Source organism: Podarcis muralis, chromosome 3 (assembly GCF_964188315.1).
Source record: "Podarcis muralis chromosome 3, rPodMur119.hap1.1, whole genome shotgun sequence".
NCBI classification, from domain to species: Eukaryota; Metazoa; Chordata; class Lepidosauria; order Squamata; family Lacertidae; genus Podarcis; species Podarcis muralis.
In genome coordinates, this window is record NC_135657.1 from 86,993,600 (window position 1) to 87,010,276 (window position 16,677).

The 16,677-nt window shown below is 43.1% G+C and overlaps 1 protein-coding gene across 1 annotated transcript in view; it reads left to right on the forward strand.

Moving 5' to 3' along the window:
- Positions 1–16,677, forward strand: part of LOC114593851 (protein eyes shut homolog) — a 466,323-nt gene that overhangs the window by 301,857 nt on the left and 147,789 nt on the right. The window contains exon 23 of the mRNA XM_028722673.2: positions 1,020–1,240. Within this exon, the coding sequence (XP_028578506.2) occupies positions 1,020–1,240 (221 nt within the window). The remainder of the gene's footprint in view (positions 1–1,019; positions 1,241–16,677) is intronic.

A 16,677-nucleotide genomic window follows, 5' to 3' on the forward strand; every position in this document is an offset into this window, starting at 1 on the left:
TGCTATTTCCAGGGACTCTGAGAGAAAGCTTAAAAAAAAAATCTCTCCAACATCCAGTGGTGCAGCTAGGACTGGAACTTGGGGCTGAAGTCCAGGCCCCACGGCTCAGAATTTTGAATCCATAGTGCTGTTTGTCGTAGCAATACAATATATGTAGTCATCTTCCTAAGAGGATGGGGGTTGTGTGTATTTGTGTGTGTGCGTGCTTTATGCTAGCCTGCTTGAAAGGAAGAGTGAAGATCTTCTTTCTGGTGGCGACTGAGTTACTGCAATGTGTTTATAAGAAGAGCCCAGCTGGATCAGACCAAATATACACCCAGTTCAGAATCCTGTTTTTCACAGTTTTGTGTGGCTACCCTGTGCCCTCTGAGCTAGTCTGCTGTCCTCAAGTGCAATGGGAGGTGCTGTCCCATTTTTAGTGCTGAGGTAAGATCTGACCAGGGACACGGGTGGTGCTGTGGGTTAAACCACAGAGCCTAGGGCTTGCCGATCAGAAGGTCGGTGGTTCGAATCCCCGCGATGGGGTGAGCTCCCGTTGTTCGGTCCCTGCTCCTGCCAACCTAGCAGTTCAAAAGCACGTCAAAGTGCAAGTAGATAAAGAGGTACCGCTCTGGCGGGAAGGTAAACGGCGTTTCCGTGCGCTGCTCTGGTTCGCCAGAAGTGGCTTAGTCATGCTGGCCACATGACCCGGAAGCTCCCTCGGCCAATAAAGTGAGATGAGTGCCACAACCCCAGAGTTGGTCACAACTGGACCTAATGGTCAGGGGTCCCTTTACCTTTAAGATCTGACCAGCTTTTATATGTGGAATATGTCCACTATATTGTAATTCACCTCAGGTAGGAAGATGACTTGAGCCTACCTTTCACCATGGCCAGCTAGGTAAGCTCTTCAACCCGGTATGACATCAATAGTCACCCTCCTGACAGCTGACACCCAGCAGACCACTGCCTCTGAAGCTGGTGGGGGACTTGTTGAACGAGTCACAAATGTTTCAAATAAAATTAATATTGTCTCACAGATTTCCTCTATCTGAAGAAACACCGATGGATGTCTCTGGCACTGTTTCCGAAGCACTCAAGTCAGCTTTGCCCTCACCTGCTCGCCCAGTCTCGTTGTCAGTCTGCCAAGAGAATTTGTGTCGTAATGGAGGGACATGCCATCCCATCAATCTTCCTGATGGCGTCAACTCGTTTCAATGTGACTGCCGTCTGCATTTTACTGGACGCTTCTGTGAAAAAGGTAATTGTGCTTCACACTTTTCAGCTGAGAGAGGGATATTTTCCTGGCTCTGTTACCATCCCTCCCTAGAATGTGTGGAGAAAGTTCACTGGCATTTGAGGCAATATGGTTGTGTAGAATCACCGCCTGACTTGGATCAGTGATGCACCAGCTTCTGCCGTTGAATCGTTCATGCTGGTTTCATCCTTGTATAACTGTGACTATAGATGCCTAACCTGTAGTACTGGTGTTTTGTCATTGTACTGAAATTAAATCTTAAACAGCGTTATGTACATAAATATATTCCAGTCACAGAAACTTTTGTCTACCTTTAAAGGTGGAAAGGATTATTTATTTCTATCCTCCTTAAAGGCCCAAATAGGGTCTATGTATTTACACATGCAAAATCAATTACAAAATCCATACATGATTAAAATACTCAATAAACAATTCCATCAAAGCATTAAAAAACATCCATAATTTAAAAGTGCAGTAAAGCAAGCCAGTTAAGAAGCATAACAAACTAGAAAGCAAAATGATTAGACCACAAGTTCTAAGTTCAGGGGAATGCTTTCCTAAATAGGTGTGTCTTCTAGAAGTGATGGAATGGCAATAGTGATGGGGCTTCTCATATTTCAGCTGGGAGGACATTCCACAGTGCTTGGTGCCACCAGTGAAAAAGCCCACGCGTGTGCTACTACAGTCCAAAAATAATGGGCTGTAAGCAGGTTTTGAAGTGTGGACAAATGCAGTGCATCTGTTAAAAATAAACAAAAAAAACCTTCTGGCATGCAAGTGGCTACTGATCTGCTTCAACCTTGAAACTGTGCAATGGACAGAACACAAGTTAGAGGATGCTGAGGTTCCCTAAATCTCATTGATTTGAACAGGGCTTGGGTGCATTTTTTAAAAAAATCAGTGGATGTATTCATTGTTCTCATGTGCAGAGTAAGCAAGTTCTGCTGATGCTTAGCTACTGCAGATGCTTCACATACAGGTGATATTTCTTGCACAGGTGCTGTACATGCACTTAGGTGAAAACTGCTTGTGTTAAAAGGTAAAGGACCCCTGGACAGTTAAGTCCATTCAAAGGCAACTATGGGGTGTAGGGCTCATCTTGCTTTTCAGCCTGAGGGAGCCAGCGTTTGTCCACAGACAGCTTTTCGGGTCATGTGGCTCACATGACTAAACTGCTTCTGGCGCAATGGGACACTGTGACAAGGGACAGAGCACACGGAAATGCTGTTTGCTTTCCTGCTGCAGCGGTACCTATCTATCTACTTGCACTGGTGTGCTTTTGAACTGCTAGGTTGGCAGAAGCTGTGACAGAGCAACGGGAGCTCACCCGTTGTGGGGATTTGAACCATCAACCTTCTGATTGGCAAGCCCAAGAGGCTCAGTGGTTTAGACCACAGCCTCAAATGAGGAAAGTGCTTGTTCCACAAATTTGGAAGCCCATGCTCCCCTGCATCATATGACTGTGCACTGGGTACATAAAATCCTTGTGCAGTTTTCACATGTGACACTGTTTATCTTGTACCTCTCTGCAGTCATGTACGCTACCTAAGTGGGGGCGGATGTTTAATGTAAAGCAACTCTTACTAAGATCCAGGGGAGTAGTTTGAGGGGCTTTACCTGATCTTGGTAGCTTTTCCCAGCTCAGGATAAGCAGTCTGTTTGATCTCTATTGATGGAATGCCAGGGAACAGAGCTCTTCTCAGTCCCCTTCAGAAAGCATCGAGAGAGGGGGAGCGGGCTGGAGATAGTAGAGACATTCTGCTTTACTTGTTTCCATTGCACAGTTGATAAAGTGCCACAAATCTCTCTCATTTATTATTGCAGCAGCAGCAGCAGCAGACCAGTCTAACATAGCTATGCTTCTATACTGAGACACACTAGTGGCTGGTGGTGGGTGTTGTAGCTCTGGGAACGTGCTGCAGCTCTGGAAATCCCACCTCTTGCACTGCACCTTGACAAAGTCAACTGCAGCAATGGGGAAATCAAAGGCAACATTCTGCTGGCCCCTGCTGAATAACAGATCACTCCAAGATAATATGGATTAGAATGATCCAGCCAGAATATTTGGCTTCTCACTGGTTTCTATGGGAAGTCATCGGGGGAGAGGAAGCCTTCATTGCAGAGTCAGAATAGAAGGACATTGTGCTGAAACTCCTCCATTCCTTGCACCTGTTGTACAGACCAGTAGCAGAGGGGAAATGAATGAGCAAATGCAGAATGACTATGAATACATGTGAGTTTAGAACCCCGCCCCCATCATAAACACCATAAGCACATTTCTCATTTATGTGGCAGAATAAGTTTGATCTGCTTGGCCCTTGTTTATCTCAAGCAGAGGAAGCAAAAGTGTCATCCCCTTTATCGCTGTGGTATCATTGGACATTGTGGTGACATTGGATGCAATTATGTATATTTTGACAGACGACGGCTAGCAGCCCCAAATATTAGGGGGGGCAACTTAATAATATAATAAAGCAATACTAATCCATGCTGAATACTGCCTGAGGCGGGTGTGGGGAGGTGTTAAAGTAGGTTAAAATTGCTCTTCTGCTGGCAGAGGGGAGCTCTGCTGGCAGGGAGATATACCCAGACTGATATAGCCATGAAAAACTCTGTGGTCATGGCACTACTGCCAGCAATGTTTCTGCAGAACTGCAGAGATACTGCCAGAATAGCATCCCTTGCATCCAAAGCTCCCTCATCCCCCTTAACCAACCAGTCCATTGGGCTTGACAGTCTGTGCTACCCTGGAGCAGGGGCATGCATTTTCCCTCCTATTGGTGTCAGTGGGAGGGGAAATGGTACATAGCAATAATTGCCAGGGAGATTTGAAAAGAGAGAGAGCTGGAGCAAGCTGGCAGGGCTTTGGGTACAGGGTTGGCTCTGTCGCAGATCTCTGCTCATGCAGAACAATCCTAAGGGTCAGGAAAGCAAGAGGAACATTCCTTTAAAAAATACCAGAACTATTCAAAGGTGCACACATGCCACTCTCCTCTTGATCCAGCTTTTGACTTCAGCAGTTTGCATTCTCTTTTTCAATTATATTTAATTACGCTGCCCATCTAAGATCCCTGTTCACTTTTAGTTACTATCAGGAATAATTTAATTTTGAAGTTAAAGTAAATTAAATATTGGGGAGATTTGGGGTGGGTGGGTGTGTAAGTTTTTTCATGGTTTTTTTATAGTCAATATCTATTGCTTCTCTGTCTTGTCATTCAACTGTCTTTTATTCAGTTACCGGTACTTCCCAGAACCTTCATCTGTCTCTGATATGTTTGGTTCTTTGGCTGTTAGCATCTAAGGCACATTCTTTTGTTGACGCTGGATAATTTCCATTAGCGTTATTGGGAATTACTAGTGTGTAGCAAAATGAAAGAGTGCCCATATTATAATTAAAGCTCTAATATCCTTCTAATAGACTTTCTATTGTATGAAATAAGTACAGGGAAGCCAGAGCCAAAAACGCACTTGCCAGATTGTCAATATATCTGAAAGGAATGCAAACCCAGCTCACAACACTGACTGAAAGTGGGTCATTATACTGTATGTGAATCCAATAAATGACTGGGCTCAACACTATGAGTCTTAGTTAATGATGCCTCAGATGTCAGTATCTATTGGGTTTTTTTAAACCCCTTTTCCCATGCTCGTTGTAAACTACACAGCATTTGTGTGGTTTAAATTGCCCCTGGTACCGAGACAATCTGCAGGAATTCATCTTACACATTTGTGTGAAGAATGTACTGAAGTTAGGGAAACTTTCTGCAGAAAGTGTGCAACTGGGAACATATTGCAAAGAGAGGAAAAAGTGTACTTCATTGCTCGCTCAGCAACTATTTTTTCTTCAAGGTCATTGTCAGATATCTCCTTCTTTAGATCCCCAGGATCCTCAGAACCCAATATGGCCTCTTAGCCTCAGCGAATGCATAGAGTGGGATCCTTACTGCTGGGTCACTAATTGCAGCCAGTCCAGTTTTCTTCCTGCCATTGTTGTCTTGTCATTTTCACACTTCTAGTATCTGTTCCTCTCTACTCATATATTTCCTGGGGCCTCTCTCTCAACCTTCCCCCATCATGTTGTTGTTGTCGTTTAGTCGTTAGTCATGTCCAACTCTTCGTGACCCCATGGACTAGAGCACGTCAGGCACTCCTGTCTTCCACTGCCTCCCGCAGTTTGGTCAAACTCATGCTGGTAGCTTCGAGAACACTGTCCAACCATTTCGTCCTCTGTCGTCCCCTTCTCCTTGTGCCCTCCATCTTTCCCAACATCAGGGTCTTTTCCAGGGAGTCTTCTCTTCTTATGAGGTGGCCAAAGTATTGGAGCCTCAGCTTCAGGATCTGTCCTTCCAGTGAGCACTCAGGGCTGATTTCCTTAAGAATGGATAGGTTTCATCTTCTTGCAGTCCATGGGACTCTCAAGAGTCTCCTCCAGCACCATAATTCAAAAGCATCAATTCTTCGGCAATCAGCCTTCTTTATGGTCCAGCTTTCACTTCCATACATCACTACTGGGAAAACCATAGCTTTAACTATACGGACCTTTGTTGGCAAGGTGATGTGTCTGCTTTTTAAGATGCTGTCTAGGTTTGTCATTGCTTTTCTCCCAAGAAGCAGGCATTGTTCTTTTTTTAATTTTGTGGCTGCTGTCACCATCTGCAGTGATCATGGAGCTCAAGAAAGTAAAATCTCTCACTGCCTCCATTTCTTCCCCTTCTATTTGCCAGGAGGTGTTGGGACCAGTGGCCCCCATCATACCTTTCGCAAAGCTTCTCTGGGCATCTGATTAATGTTCCACAACTGCTGCCCCGGAGCTGCCCCATAACCAGCTCACCTGCATTTTCATGTGAATGAGCTGAGAAGAGGAATGTCATGGGAAGCAACTCCTTTGTCCTCTGGTTGGTGAGGAAGCAATTTGTGGGTGCTGGACCAGCATCCCAGTTCCCACTCTCCAAAATACCCTGTCCTTCTGCCATGATACCAACAAGTTGGGGACCAAGCAGCATTCTTGGGGGGAACTGGACAATTCCCCCCTGCTCCACATGCAGTGATAGGAATGGATGCAGCTGTTGCATTTCTGCCTCACATATTCAAAGCAGAAGTCAAAATCTTTGTCGGGGGGGGGGGGACCATTCTTGCAAGTTCTTGTGTGGAACAGCTGGTCACTGAAATCTGTCAACCACCAACCAACTTCCAATCAGGGCTTTTTTTCTTTCAGCCAGAAGTCAGTTCCAGCACCTCTCAGGTGGGCACCATTGCCATTCTAAAAGAATGAGGGATGCGTTCATAGTGAGTTCTGGCACCTCATTTCTAGAAAAATAGCACTGCTTCCAATATTATGTAGAAGCTTCTCTTTTATGTAGTTGAGCGCGTGCTGGAAAGAAAACAAAGTGTAGGTTCCTCACAGTTGCCAAGTCAATTTTTTTAAGCTTTAAAAGCAGTGCTATTTTCTTCTAGAAAAAAGAAGTGCCAGAACTCACTACGGACACCTCCTTTGTTCTCTTATAATGGCAATGGTGTCCACCTGAGAGGTGCCAGAACTGACTTCTGGTGAGACCCGTCTGAAAGAAAGCACTGGTTAAGGCTCTTCAAAAGTGATGTCCAGAAGTTTCATAATGGCTAAACAACACAAGGGCACCTCTTTTGATCAACCTTCATTTTGAAAGTAAAGCTTTGCTGCTTTTGAGAATGTGGGAAAGATGCAATTGATTTTGTTCCATTTCCCCCTCTCCTTTAAATCACAACACGGTATCTCTGGTTCCTACCTTTCATCCGGTGCCATCACTAAAAATAAATAAATAAATGCTTGGGACATTTTTTAAAAAAACTGACTTTGTGCCTTTATAGCAGAGGCTGAATAAAGCAATTCTCTTAACAATCTCCTCCTCATCAGTGTTAAATGATTTGGAATTAAGTACTACCCTTGGCTTTTTGTTTATTGTCTTTCATGCTGCAACAGATTGTCCAATCCCTAAAGAAAAAAAGATCTTTGGTCTAAACTGTAATACAGATATATATTTGCATGTGCAAAACATCCCCCCCACACCCTGATCTGTTGCTTTTTTTTTTTTTTCTTTAAGCCACGGGGAATAGCAGATGGTATGGGTAGGACTGAGCAGAAGGTGTGTATATTTATTGCAAATGATAAAGAAAGGCCCCAAAACATCAAGCCATCTATATAATACCTTTGCATTTGCATATCAGAGAGAGGAAGTGCTTCCAAACCTTCACCCTCATGCATGTGGTAACCATTGTATTTAAAAGGCCATCTTAAGCTTTCAGTTGGCTCTGAGCAAAGCCTGTGGCTCCGTTAGTGGAAACTGCAGGCACCTGTGGTCACTTTCCTTTACTGCAGAAAAGTCCACATTTGGCCCTGCTTAGTGAATTAGTGAGACTGGCGGCAAGAAGCCTTTTTGAAACAATTTCACCCTTGGAATATATGTCAAGGTCTATAAGTAAATTTATTGCTGTTGTAGGCAGCAGCTGCCCCACCTTGAACAGAAATCTCCAACCAGGTAATACATGAGGGATATTCATAATCTATGCAGTGACATGGTGTATCTTTAGCTAGGGTTGTACCATTTCAGAATGCATATTTGCTTGTGTTTTATTTGAATTTCATTCCAGATTTGTGTGTGTGTGTGTGTTTGTACATAGAGATTTCATTTAGCCTAGCTTTCTGTCTGATATGCTGGTTTTCTATATATAGGATTTTTATTTTCTTTTATAAATAAATGAGCATTCAAACATATGAACACCCCCTGCCCCATAGTCTAAGATGTTACAGCCCAGCCCAAAGGTTAAGGTAGCCATTACATCTGTAGAGCAGCGAGGATGGTTTAGAAGCATATTTTCTCCTGGAATACAACCAAATACATATTTTCTCTCTTAGGGTGAGTCTTTAACTAAGATACATAGTCTGCACCCAATTCTGGCTAATGTGAATATGGTGACTAAGCCTAAAACTGGCTACTTTTGCAGCATTCTATGTGGCTATCTTCATGCCCTTGACCCCTCTAGTCATTCAGTTTTAATATGTCTGGGGTAGACCCTTCCAGGCCACAGATTCATACCTTGCTAATACAGCACAGTCATACAAGACAACTTGGTTTTAACAAAGCATCTGCCAAGTGAAGCGCTGTACAGGTGAGCAGTTTTGAGCCCCCAGTCGCAGACTGAGCTTTGTTGAGTTGAATATGGAATTGGCTTTTCCACTCTGCAACTTTCCTACATTTATGCCCCCTTACTTTGTATTTCTCCAGTGAAGGAAGCATAAGGGCATGCAGACTTACTTTTTATATGATGTATGTATGCAGATGGTTGTCTGCTACTCTAAAGTTCAGCATGACAGATTTAGATTATCGGTGCTTGTTGCTGCAAGGGAAAGCATACGTCTGTGGTTATTAATTGTGAGATTAACATTTTTAAACTGGCTCAAAGTTGTAATGATGTTATACATTTTTCCTATAATAAATAGTGCAGTGAAGCGGTATCTAAATATTGTGCAGTGCAACTCAGATGAAGCTTTTGTTTTAATATGCTACATTATCTATGTACGTTTTTACCTGGCTAAAGTTCAGTGGCTTGCTCCAAACCCTGAATGAAGCGGTAAGTATTTGTTCTAGGCATTCGAGAGCAACTGAGCAGTATTTTTAAGTATATGTAGATTGTTCAGGTTTAAACTGTGCAAATATGTATGAGTTTAAACATTCTAATATGTTCATACAAATATGTATGAGCTTGAATATTCTAAAATGGTTGAAGGTAATTAGGGTTTATTATCTCGTAAGTAACTTCAGGATTGCAGCCATAATAGACTCATTACTAGAATGGGCCGAGTTCTATGCACACTTCCTTGGGAATAATTCCTACTGAAATCATTGAGACTTCCTTCTGATAGACATAATTAGGTGTTAGATAGGGCTGCAAAAGCTGTCTGGTGGTGTAAGGTATATACCTATTTTTGCTTTTTGTTTGTTTGAATCTTTTTCTAGCATCTCGCATGTTGCCATCATTCTTTGCATTTTCTTTGGGGTACTTTCTGAAGTATTGAAAAATGGTGTCAGGCCTGATCCAATTATCAAGCATTATATATATAATGCCCTATACCAATTTATATTCTCACATATTTCTGTCGCTCTAAGACAAGGATAGAGCATATGTGGTCCTCCAGATGTTACTGGGTTCCCATCTCCCTTCAGCTCCAGTCAGTATGGTCAAAGGCCAAGGATGATGCAACCTGAAGTCCAACCACATCTGGAAGGACATAGGTTCCCTATCCCTGCTTTTTAAAAAAACAAAAACTTGCAGAGATTGGAAGTGAGGAATAGAAAGAGGGAGTTGTGTCCTACTATAGAGCCCTATACAATGCATTCAGTAAGGATATCTTATTATTTGAAGCAATTGTAAGCCTCAGATCTGTTCTTTCCAAGCTACAGTAGGTGAAATGTAATACTAACAAAGCAACGGAAATGAAAAGCAAGCAAAAAAGATAGTGATGATCAAGACTGCTGTAGAACAGTACAAATCATATCAGTATGGATGTAAGTAGGAGTCATTTTCTGTTCCACCCTGTATTCATTGCATGCAGCACCGTTTCAGTTCCACTGCAATTCATCCTCTTCCAAAAAAAAGCTACCGTAATTTTCGCTCCATAACATGCAGTTTTTTCCTCCTAGAAAGTAAGGGGAAATGTCTGTGCGTGTTATGGAGTGAGTGCCTACGGATGGCGGGGGAATCTGCTGCAGTCATGAGCAGTCCGTGGCTCGCTTTGAAACAGCAAAGCGAGTGTAAGCGGCTCCTGTCTGGTTGGCTGCTTTAAAACAACCCCATGCTCTATGTCCCTCTCTCCTCCCCACTGAGCTCGCTAAATAGCAGCAAAGGTTTTCAGCCAGCCGAGCCAGGGAGGAGGGAGAGAAGCAGAGCGGGGTTGGCTGCTTTAAAACAACCCCGTGCTCTCTGTCCCTGCCTGCAGTTTTTTGCTGTCCGATTTTGGATTAGCCACTGTAGGGGCTGTGTGTGTGTGTGCTTGAGCTATCGTTCTCCTCCTCCTGCTTCCCATTCACTCTCCCAGCGCCCCTGCGCTCTCCCAGCGCCCCTGCGACTTTAGGATTGATACTCTGTGTGTGTGTGTGTGTGTGTGTGATCGTTCTCCTTCTCTTGCTTCCTGTTCACTCCCCCAGCGCCCCTGGTTTCACTGTTGCAATATGCAGGTGAAGGTATTTATGATAAGTCTGACACACCACCAAATGCAAGGGACTTCCAGGTAGCTCCAGAGATTATTTTAATTCTACACACACAACTAACACAGACCGCAAACTAAAACAATTCTTTGGATGGAAGACACTGACAATACAATTGCTTTTATATGCAGAAACGCTCAAGATGAAGCAAACTTTCTGGATCCCTGCAGGAGTGTCTTTCACTTCAAGCTGATAGTAACCTTAATAGTTGAAACACTTGGAAAGGGAAAGGGAAAAACCAAATAGCAAGTGGACAACCAAGCCACACTACACATTATAGCAGGCTTCCTCAAACTTGGCCCTCCAGATGTTTTTGGCCTACAACTCCCATGATCCCTAGCTAGCAGGACCAGTGGTCAGGAATGATGGGAATTGTCGTCTCAAAACATCTGGAGGTCTGAGTTTGAGGAAGCCTTCATTATAGCATAAGCTGTATTAATTTTCAACAGAAACATTTGGACCTAGTTATCAAAATGCTCCTTTCAAACACAGAATGGGTTTGACTTCACAAGCGACAAGGTGAAGTTAAAAACAAAACTCTTTACAGATAGAAAACACAATGCCCAAGTGACTTGATCCGATTGAAGCAAAAAGAGAAAGAGAAATTGTCTACTCTTTTCAAAGCAAATCTAATGCTAACCCTTTTCAGCTGTGCTGCTGGCACTCTGAAATGTGCTCCCTGGAGAGATCTACATGGCCTTATCACTGTGTGCCTTCTAGCGCCTAGAGAAGACCTGGATGTTTGAAAGTCTTTGCTGTTAGCATGATAAAATATCAGTACAGTAATGGGGTTTACTATATGCTCGTACATGCTGCTCAGAAATTCCCATAGCACTTCTTCCCTGCTCCTACTGCTGCCATGCCATGACTGAAACAAGCCAGAGACTGGTTTATTTTACTGTCTAAACTTGGGCTCATGGTTTGTTTGGGATGTGGGGTAATGTGTGTTGTGTTTGTGCAAATATATTCATTTATTAATTTATACACAACCTTTAAAAATGAAAGCCATTTGTTTTTTTTTCTTTAGGCTTTGGGAAAGCAATAAGGCCAGATGATATAATTGCTTCTTACCAGTTACTGAACAATCTCAGCTCTTTGTAAGATGGCTTATTCTGTGTTCAGAACAAATTAGGGCATAGCTATAAATTATATATCTGGGTGTTCACATTCTGGCTATTTTTACTCCTGCTGCTGTTCTAGCAGTTTTACAAGTAGTACACAGGGAACACTTAAATATTCTAGCAAAGCTTATTTGATACTATGTGACTCAACAAAAAAATGTGGTGTTTGCTTTTATTTGCTTTTATTCACAATCTAAACAGTTTAAGATTCTTGACTCCACTTTCATGGCCTACGTCCGAAATTCTTGGTGCTTGTTTAAAACCCTATCAGTAAGATTTCTCTAGCGTGCTGTGTAGCAGAGAACTTGCTATGGAGAGTACTGAAAATGGTGGGAGGGGGTGTTACCTCAGACTTAGAATAGACATTTTGTCAGCCAGCTAACTCCACACAATAATGATTTGTGCCTAACAATAATATTTACAGCAATCAGAAACTGCAGCCATGATTGCTACACACTGGGGGTGTAGAAGTCTCCAGGTATAGAAGGAACCATGTTGGCTTCGGGGATTATTCTTAGCCGACTTTATACTGCTTAAATGAGCAATAGAGTGGGGCAGCACCATGTACACAAACTTAAGTAAATGGGGGAAGACCCAGAAGCACAGCTTTCGATCAGAGTCTCTGTGTCTTTCCACACTTTCAAGTTAGATATCCATCTCATGGTATGAAGATGGCCTTATGCTCCACCTCATTCAGTGAGGTCTTCTGGGGATGAACTTTTGATGGTCCCAAATGCCCCTGAAGTTAAGCTGGCCTTTACCAGGAGCTGAGCTGGCAGGCCCTGCCCTGTGAAATTCCTTGCCAATAGAGGTTTGGTAGACACAATCTCTGCTCCCTTTGAGACTTCATTTAAATGCTGTGTTATTCAGACAGGCTTCTGGAACCTGAGGTTCTTTGCCAGCCAGATTTTTCTGATGCGTTTGACATCTCAACATTGTTATTACTGTGTGTGGCTTTTTAGGGTTGCTTACCGCCTTGTGATGTTTTGTACGAGAGTGCAGTTTATAAATGTTTAAATAAATAATTATTGTTTGACTGTGGTTTTTCCTCCCATTTGAGTGCTTCAGATGCTGTAAAGCTGGAAAGAAAAGGAATCTGTCTTAGGAACTATAAATTGGCAACGCAAGCCATAAAAGTAGCACGCTGAAGGCCACCACCTTGAAAATACCATTCACGTATTCTCTGGATTGAACTATACCCAGCTTTGAAAAATATTGCCTCACTTCCTGAGAAGCAATATACATAACTGCAGAGGTCACATCATTAATAATGTAGCAGTAATGCTTTAGTGTTTCCTAAGCCCTTCATGTGCACCGTGTCAGGAATGGTTGCAACTTCTACAGCAGGCCTGTGTTGCTATTCTCATATTCCAAGAAGGACATCTGAGAACAAGGGAGTTGTGGCCTTCCTTAAAATAGCACAGGGAGTTTCTGGCTGGCATGAGATATGAACTGGCCCACACATTCTTAGTCACTATGCTACACACCACACCATGTACAGAAATCTCTATATGGATATTATGATTAGAAATCAAATACTGCAGCAACTTCAATTTATTCATGTATTTAAATAAAATGCTGTAATAGTTAATACAGGGCAAGTTGAAGCTAAAACCAAATCGCTTTCTCTGGTGCCTAAAGATAATCTCTATCTTTCCCCAATTTTCAATTTCTACCATTTTAACAACTCCCTCCCTCCCCCCCCCCCAATCCATTTGAAAAGCTCCATGCATCCTGATTTTATTGATAAGAGAAGAGACTTTAAAAATATTACACCAGGGTGGGGGGTTGACTCTTCTAGCTCTATTCTCTCTTTTCAACACATAATCTGATTTTTTTTTGGACTGCCTCGAGTGCCAGTCTTTGCTTTGCTTATGTGCAAAGAACAAACTCAGCTCTGTGGTTCTCTTGGAGAAACAGGAAAGGGGTGGGTAGATGGAACCACAGGTGAAGCATAAATAGCCCAGCATTTACCCCTTCACTGCAATTATAATTCCATCCTTTGGTTTCACTCAGCCATAACTGAGCCATAACTGAGTATAATTTTTATTTTGTAAAACACAGATATTGCTATTGAAGGGAGGGCATGGGCATATTTGCAGACGAGGGAAATGCTTCTGAGCACCACTAGTTCCCTGCAACCAAGCGCATGCTGCAATCTCTTCTGTTGGCTGCAGTAGAATGCTTTTTTCCAACCTAATTTCAGTCGAGGGGAAGGTGAGAGTTGAGGTTCCTGTGGGTACCAGAGAAGACCTCTGCAGGTACATCCAACATGCAACACATTGACAACTCCTGATTTTGTATTCTTGGTTCTTGCCTGGATAGTTCCCTTCTGAAAGGAGTGGCTTAAATGAAAATGACTGTTAGGTCCATTCATTTAAATGGTTCTGCTCTGAGTAAAACTTAGTTGAACACCACCCTAAGTGCAGCTCAGGTGCACCAACTCCTGGGGTCGAGGCAGTTCCCCCCCCAAAAAAAAAGTATTTTTTGAGGTGGCTGAGTCCCCTCAATATTCAGCGGGCATTCAGCTCTGCCTCCTGGTGTCACATGATGTTGTGTGCATGACGTTACGACGCTGTTGCTCATGGCCTCCCTCAAGGCTCATAAGAAGATGGCACCTTTGGTGCGCCACTCATACAAGGATACATTCAAACCACCGGCATCTAGTTACATTCTTGCCAGTTGGCGTTATTGAGAACGTGGTGAGACCTGTAGCTCAGAATAGAGCTGAGTTTGAAATGAGCTAATTTAGGCCTGATCCAATTTGACACTATATTTAATTTGTTTTAGATAAACTACTTCTGAATTAATTCCAGGTAAATTCACCCAGCACTAATCCTCAGTGCTGAAATTTATGTTGGAGATTATAGGATTTGTTCCCAACGACAGTTCCCTAATAAGCTAATATTACCCTGTTTTAGGTGCTCACTGGGCTGCTTTCAAATATTTTGCTTGCCTGGTACTGTTTTTCACAGAAGAATAAATTTGTCTACTGGTCTGTTAGCTCTTTATGTCACTTTGGACATCCCCAACACGATGTACCACCAGGAGGAGGGTAGGGAATCTCTGGTCCTACCGATGTTGCTGGACTCCAACTCCCATCACCCATGACCACAGCCCATGCTGTGTAGAGTTGATGGGAACCAGAGTTCAACAACATTTGGAGGGCCATGGGTTTCCCACCCCTGTTTTAGGATCTGGAGGGGTGGGTCTTTGGAACTGCTCTTTAGTCATCCCATTTGTTCTTAGAGAGGGGTGGTATGCCCCATTCCGTCTTTTCTTTACTCTTGTTCAATATGCATACAGATTGATACTTAATCCATTGCTATTTTTCTATCCTCCCCATCCACTTTATAGATAGAATATTTTATATTTGCATTCTAAATGTTGTTTTTTATTATTGCTTACTAAATTAGAACTTGCTAGTCCAAAGGAAAATACAGGTTTTCCTAGTAAGAATTATTCCAGTCCTAATTTCCATATGTTTTGTAGGATGCTGAGAACATTCACCATTTATGATCACTCCATGCTTGTAGCCAGATTGCAGTATGTTTTGTAATGACCGCTCCCCGCATAAAACGGGGGGCGCCCTTTGCGTGGACGCGCGCAGCCCTTGGATCTGGAGTGGCTCCATCAGCGTAGGCTTGGCTTTGCCTTCCCTCAGGTGAGATACCTGGAGGTCTCCGCCTACCTCAGTCAGTTGTCCAATCCCACCTGGGGGAAGCGTTGCCAAGGAGACCAGGCCAGGTAGGGGAGGGATTACCTGCCCACACAATAGAGGGAGGATCTTACCTGGGAATCCTCACTTGGCTCCAGAGGTTCTCCCACCCTACCCACCCTCAGTTAATGTCTTATTTTGCAGATTAACTTTTCTTCACAGGTTTTGCAGGTTAACTTTTCTTCACAGGTATGCGGGCGCTGCTACGTTAAGGTCACTGTTAAAGGGCCGGAAAGGAATTTCCCTGCATTGGCAGGTTTCGCCTTTCCCGTAGCAAAACGTCACAACTTTGGCGGTATCAGGCCTTGGGCGGAATCCTTTAGTCTATCTTCCTCTTTACAGCGGCGATACCAGGGTTCCCCGTTAAAGGGGTTTCTGAAGGGAGGCTTTGACCATACGCCGAAAGGTCGTCATTGCTCTCCCCTGCGGCGGCGGCGTAACGGGGGCGGCTATCTCTGCTTGAACATATGTTCTCCAGAGCCGGCCCATCCTCCCCCACACACTGGATAACCCTGAAGCTCCGCCTGTCCACGCAATGCTTTTTTTCTAAAATTCTGTTATGTTGCTCTTGAAACTTTGGCCATGTGGTTGACTATATATGGGGTTTGTGTAGCTTGGCCTCATGCAGAATATTAATTATACATTGATGTGAGCTTTCAAATGTACTATGAGAGATATTTCACAAAGGAATTTGCTACATAACAATGAGCAATTAGTTATTAGAAACCCAGCTGAGAAAGCAGAGGCATTAAATGATCGCTTTAAGGGAACATTGGAACTATGAGACTTTTAATAGTCTGCTGGCAATGTCAATATAATTCTGGCTTATTTCTTAATTACATCTACAATGACAGATATTCTGGATCCTTTTTTAAAAAAAAGGGCGTAAAATGTCTGGTTTTCCCTGGAACTGAGACGCTGAGCCATACACTTGTCCATACACTTCTGAGGAGTATAGAACACCAGGAGAGTCCCTGGTGCCTGGTAGCAAAAGCCTTGAAAATGTTGGTAGGAATGGAGATAGTCTTTCAGATATTTGCAACTAGCAAAACTAATGTGAGCACCTTGAATTGGGTCCAGAAGGAGTTGACAATCGGTGTAACTATTTTAAAACGGGGGTTATAAGAGTTCAAAATGAAATCCCAGCTAGTAAGCTGGCTGCTTCATTTTGGAGTTCAAAATGAAATCCCAGCTAGTAAGCTGGCTGCTTCATTTTGGACCAATCGAAGTTTCCATGTCATCTTCAAAAGTTGCTCCACCTAAACCACATTGCAATAGTTCAGTCCGGAGGTTGAAGCTTTCGTACAACTTCAAGCATTTCCAGGTGGGTAGGCATGTGCGAAGATACGAATGTTATTGCAG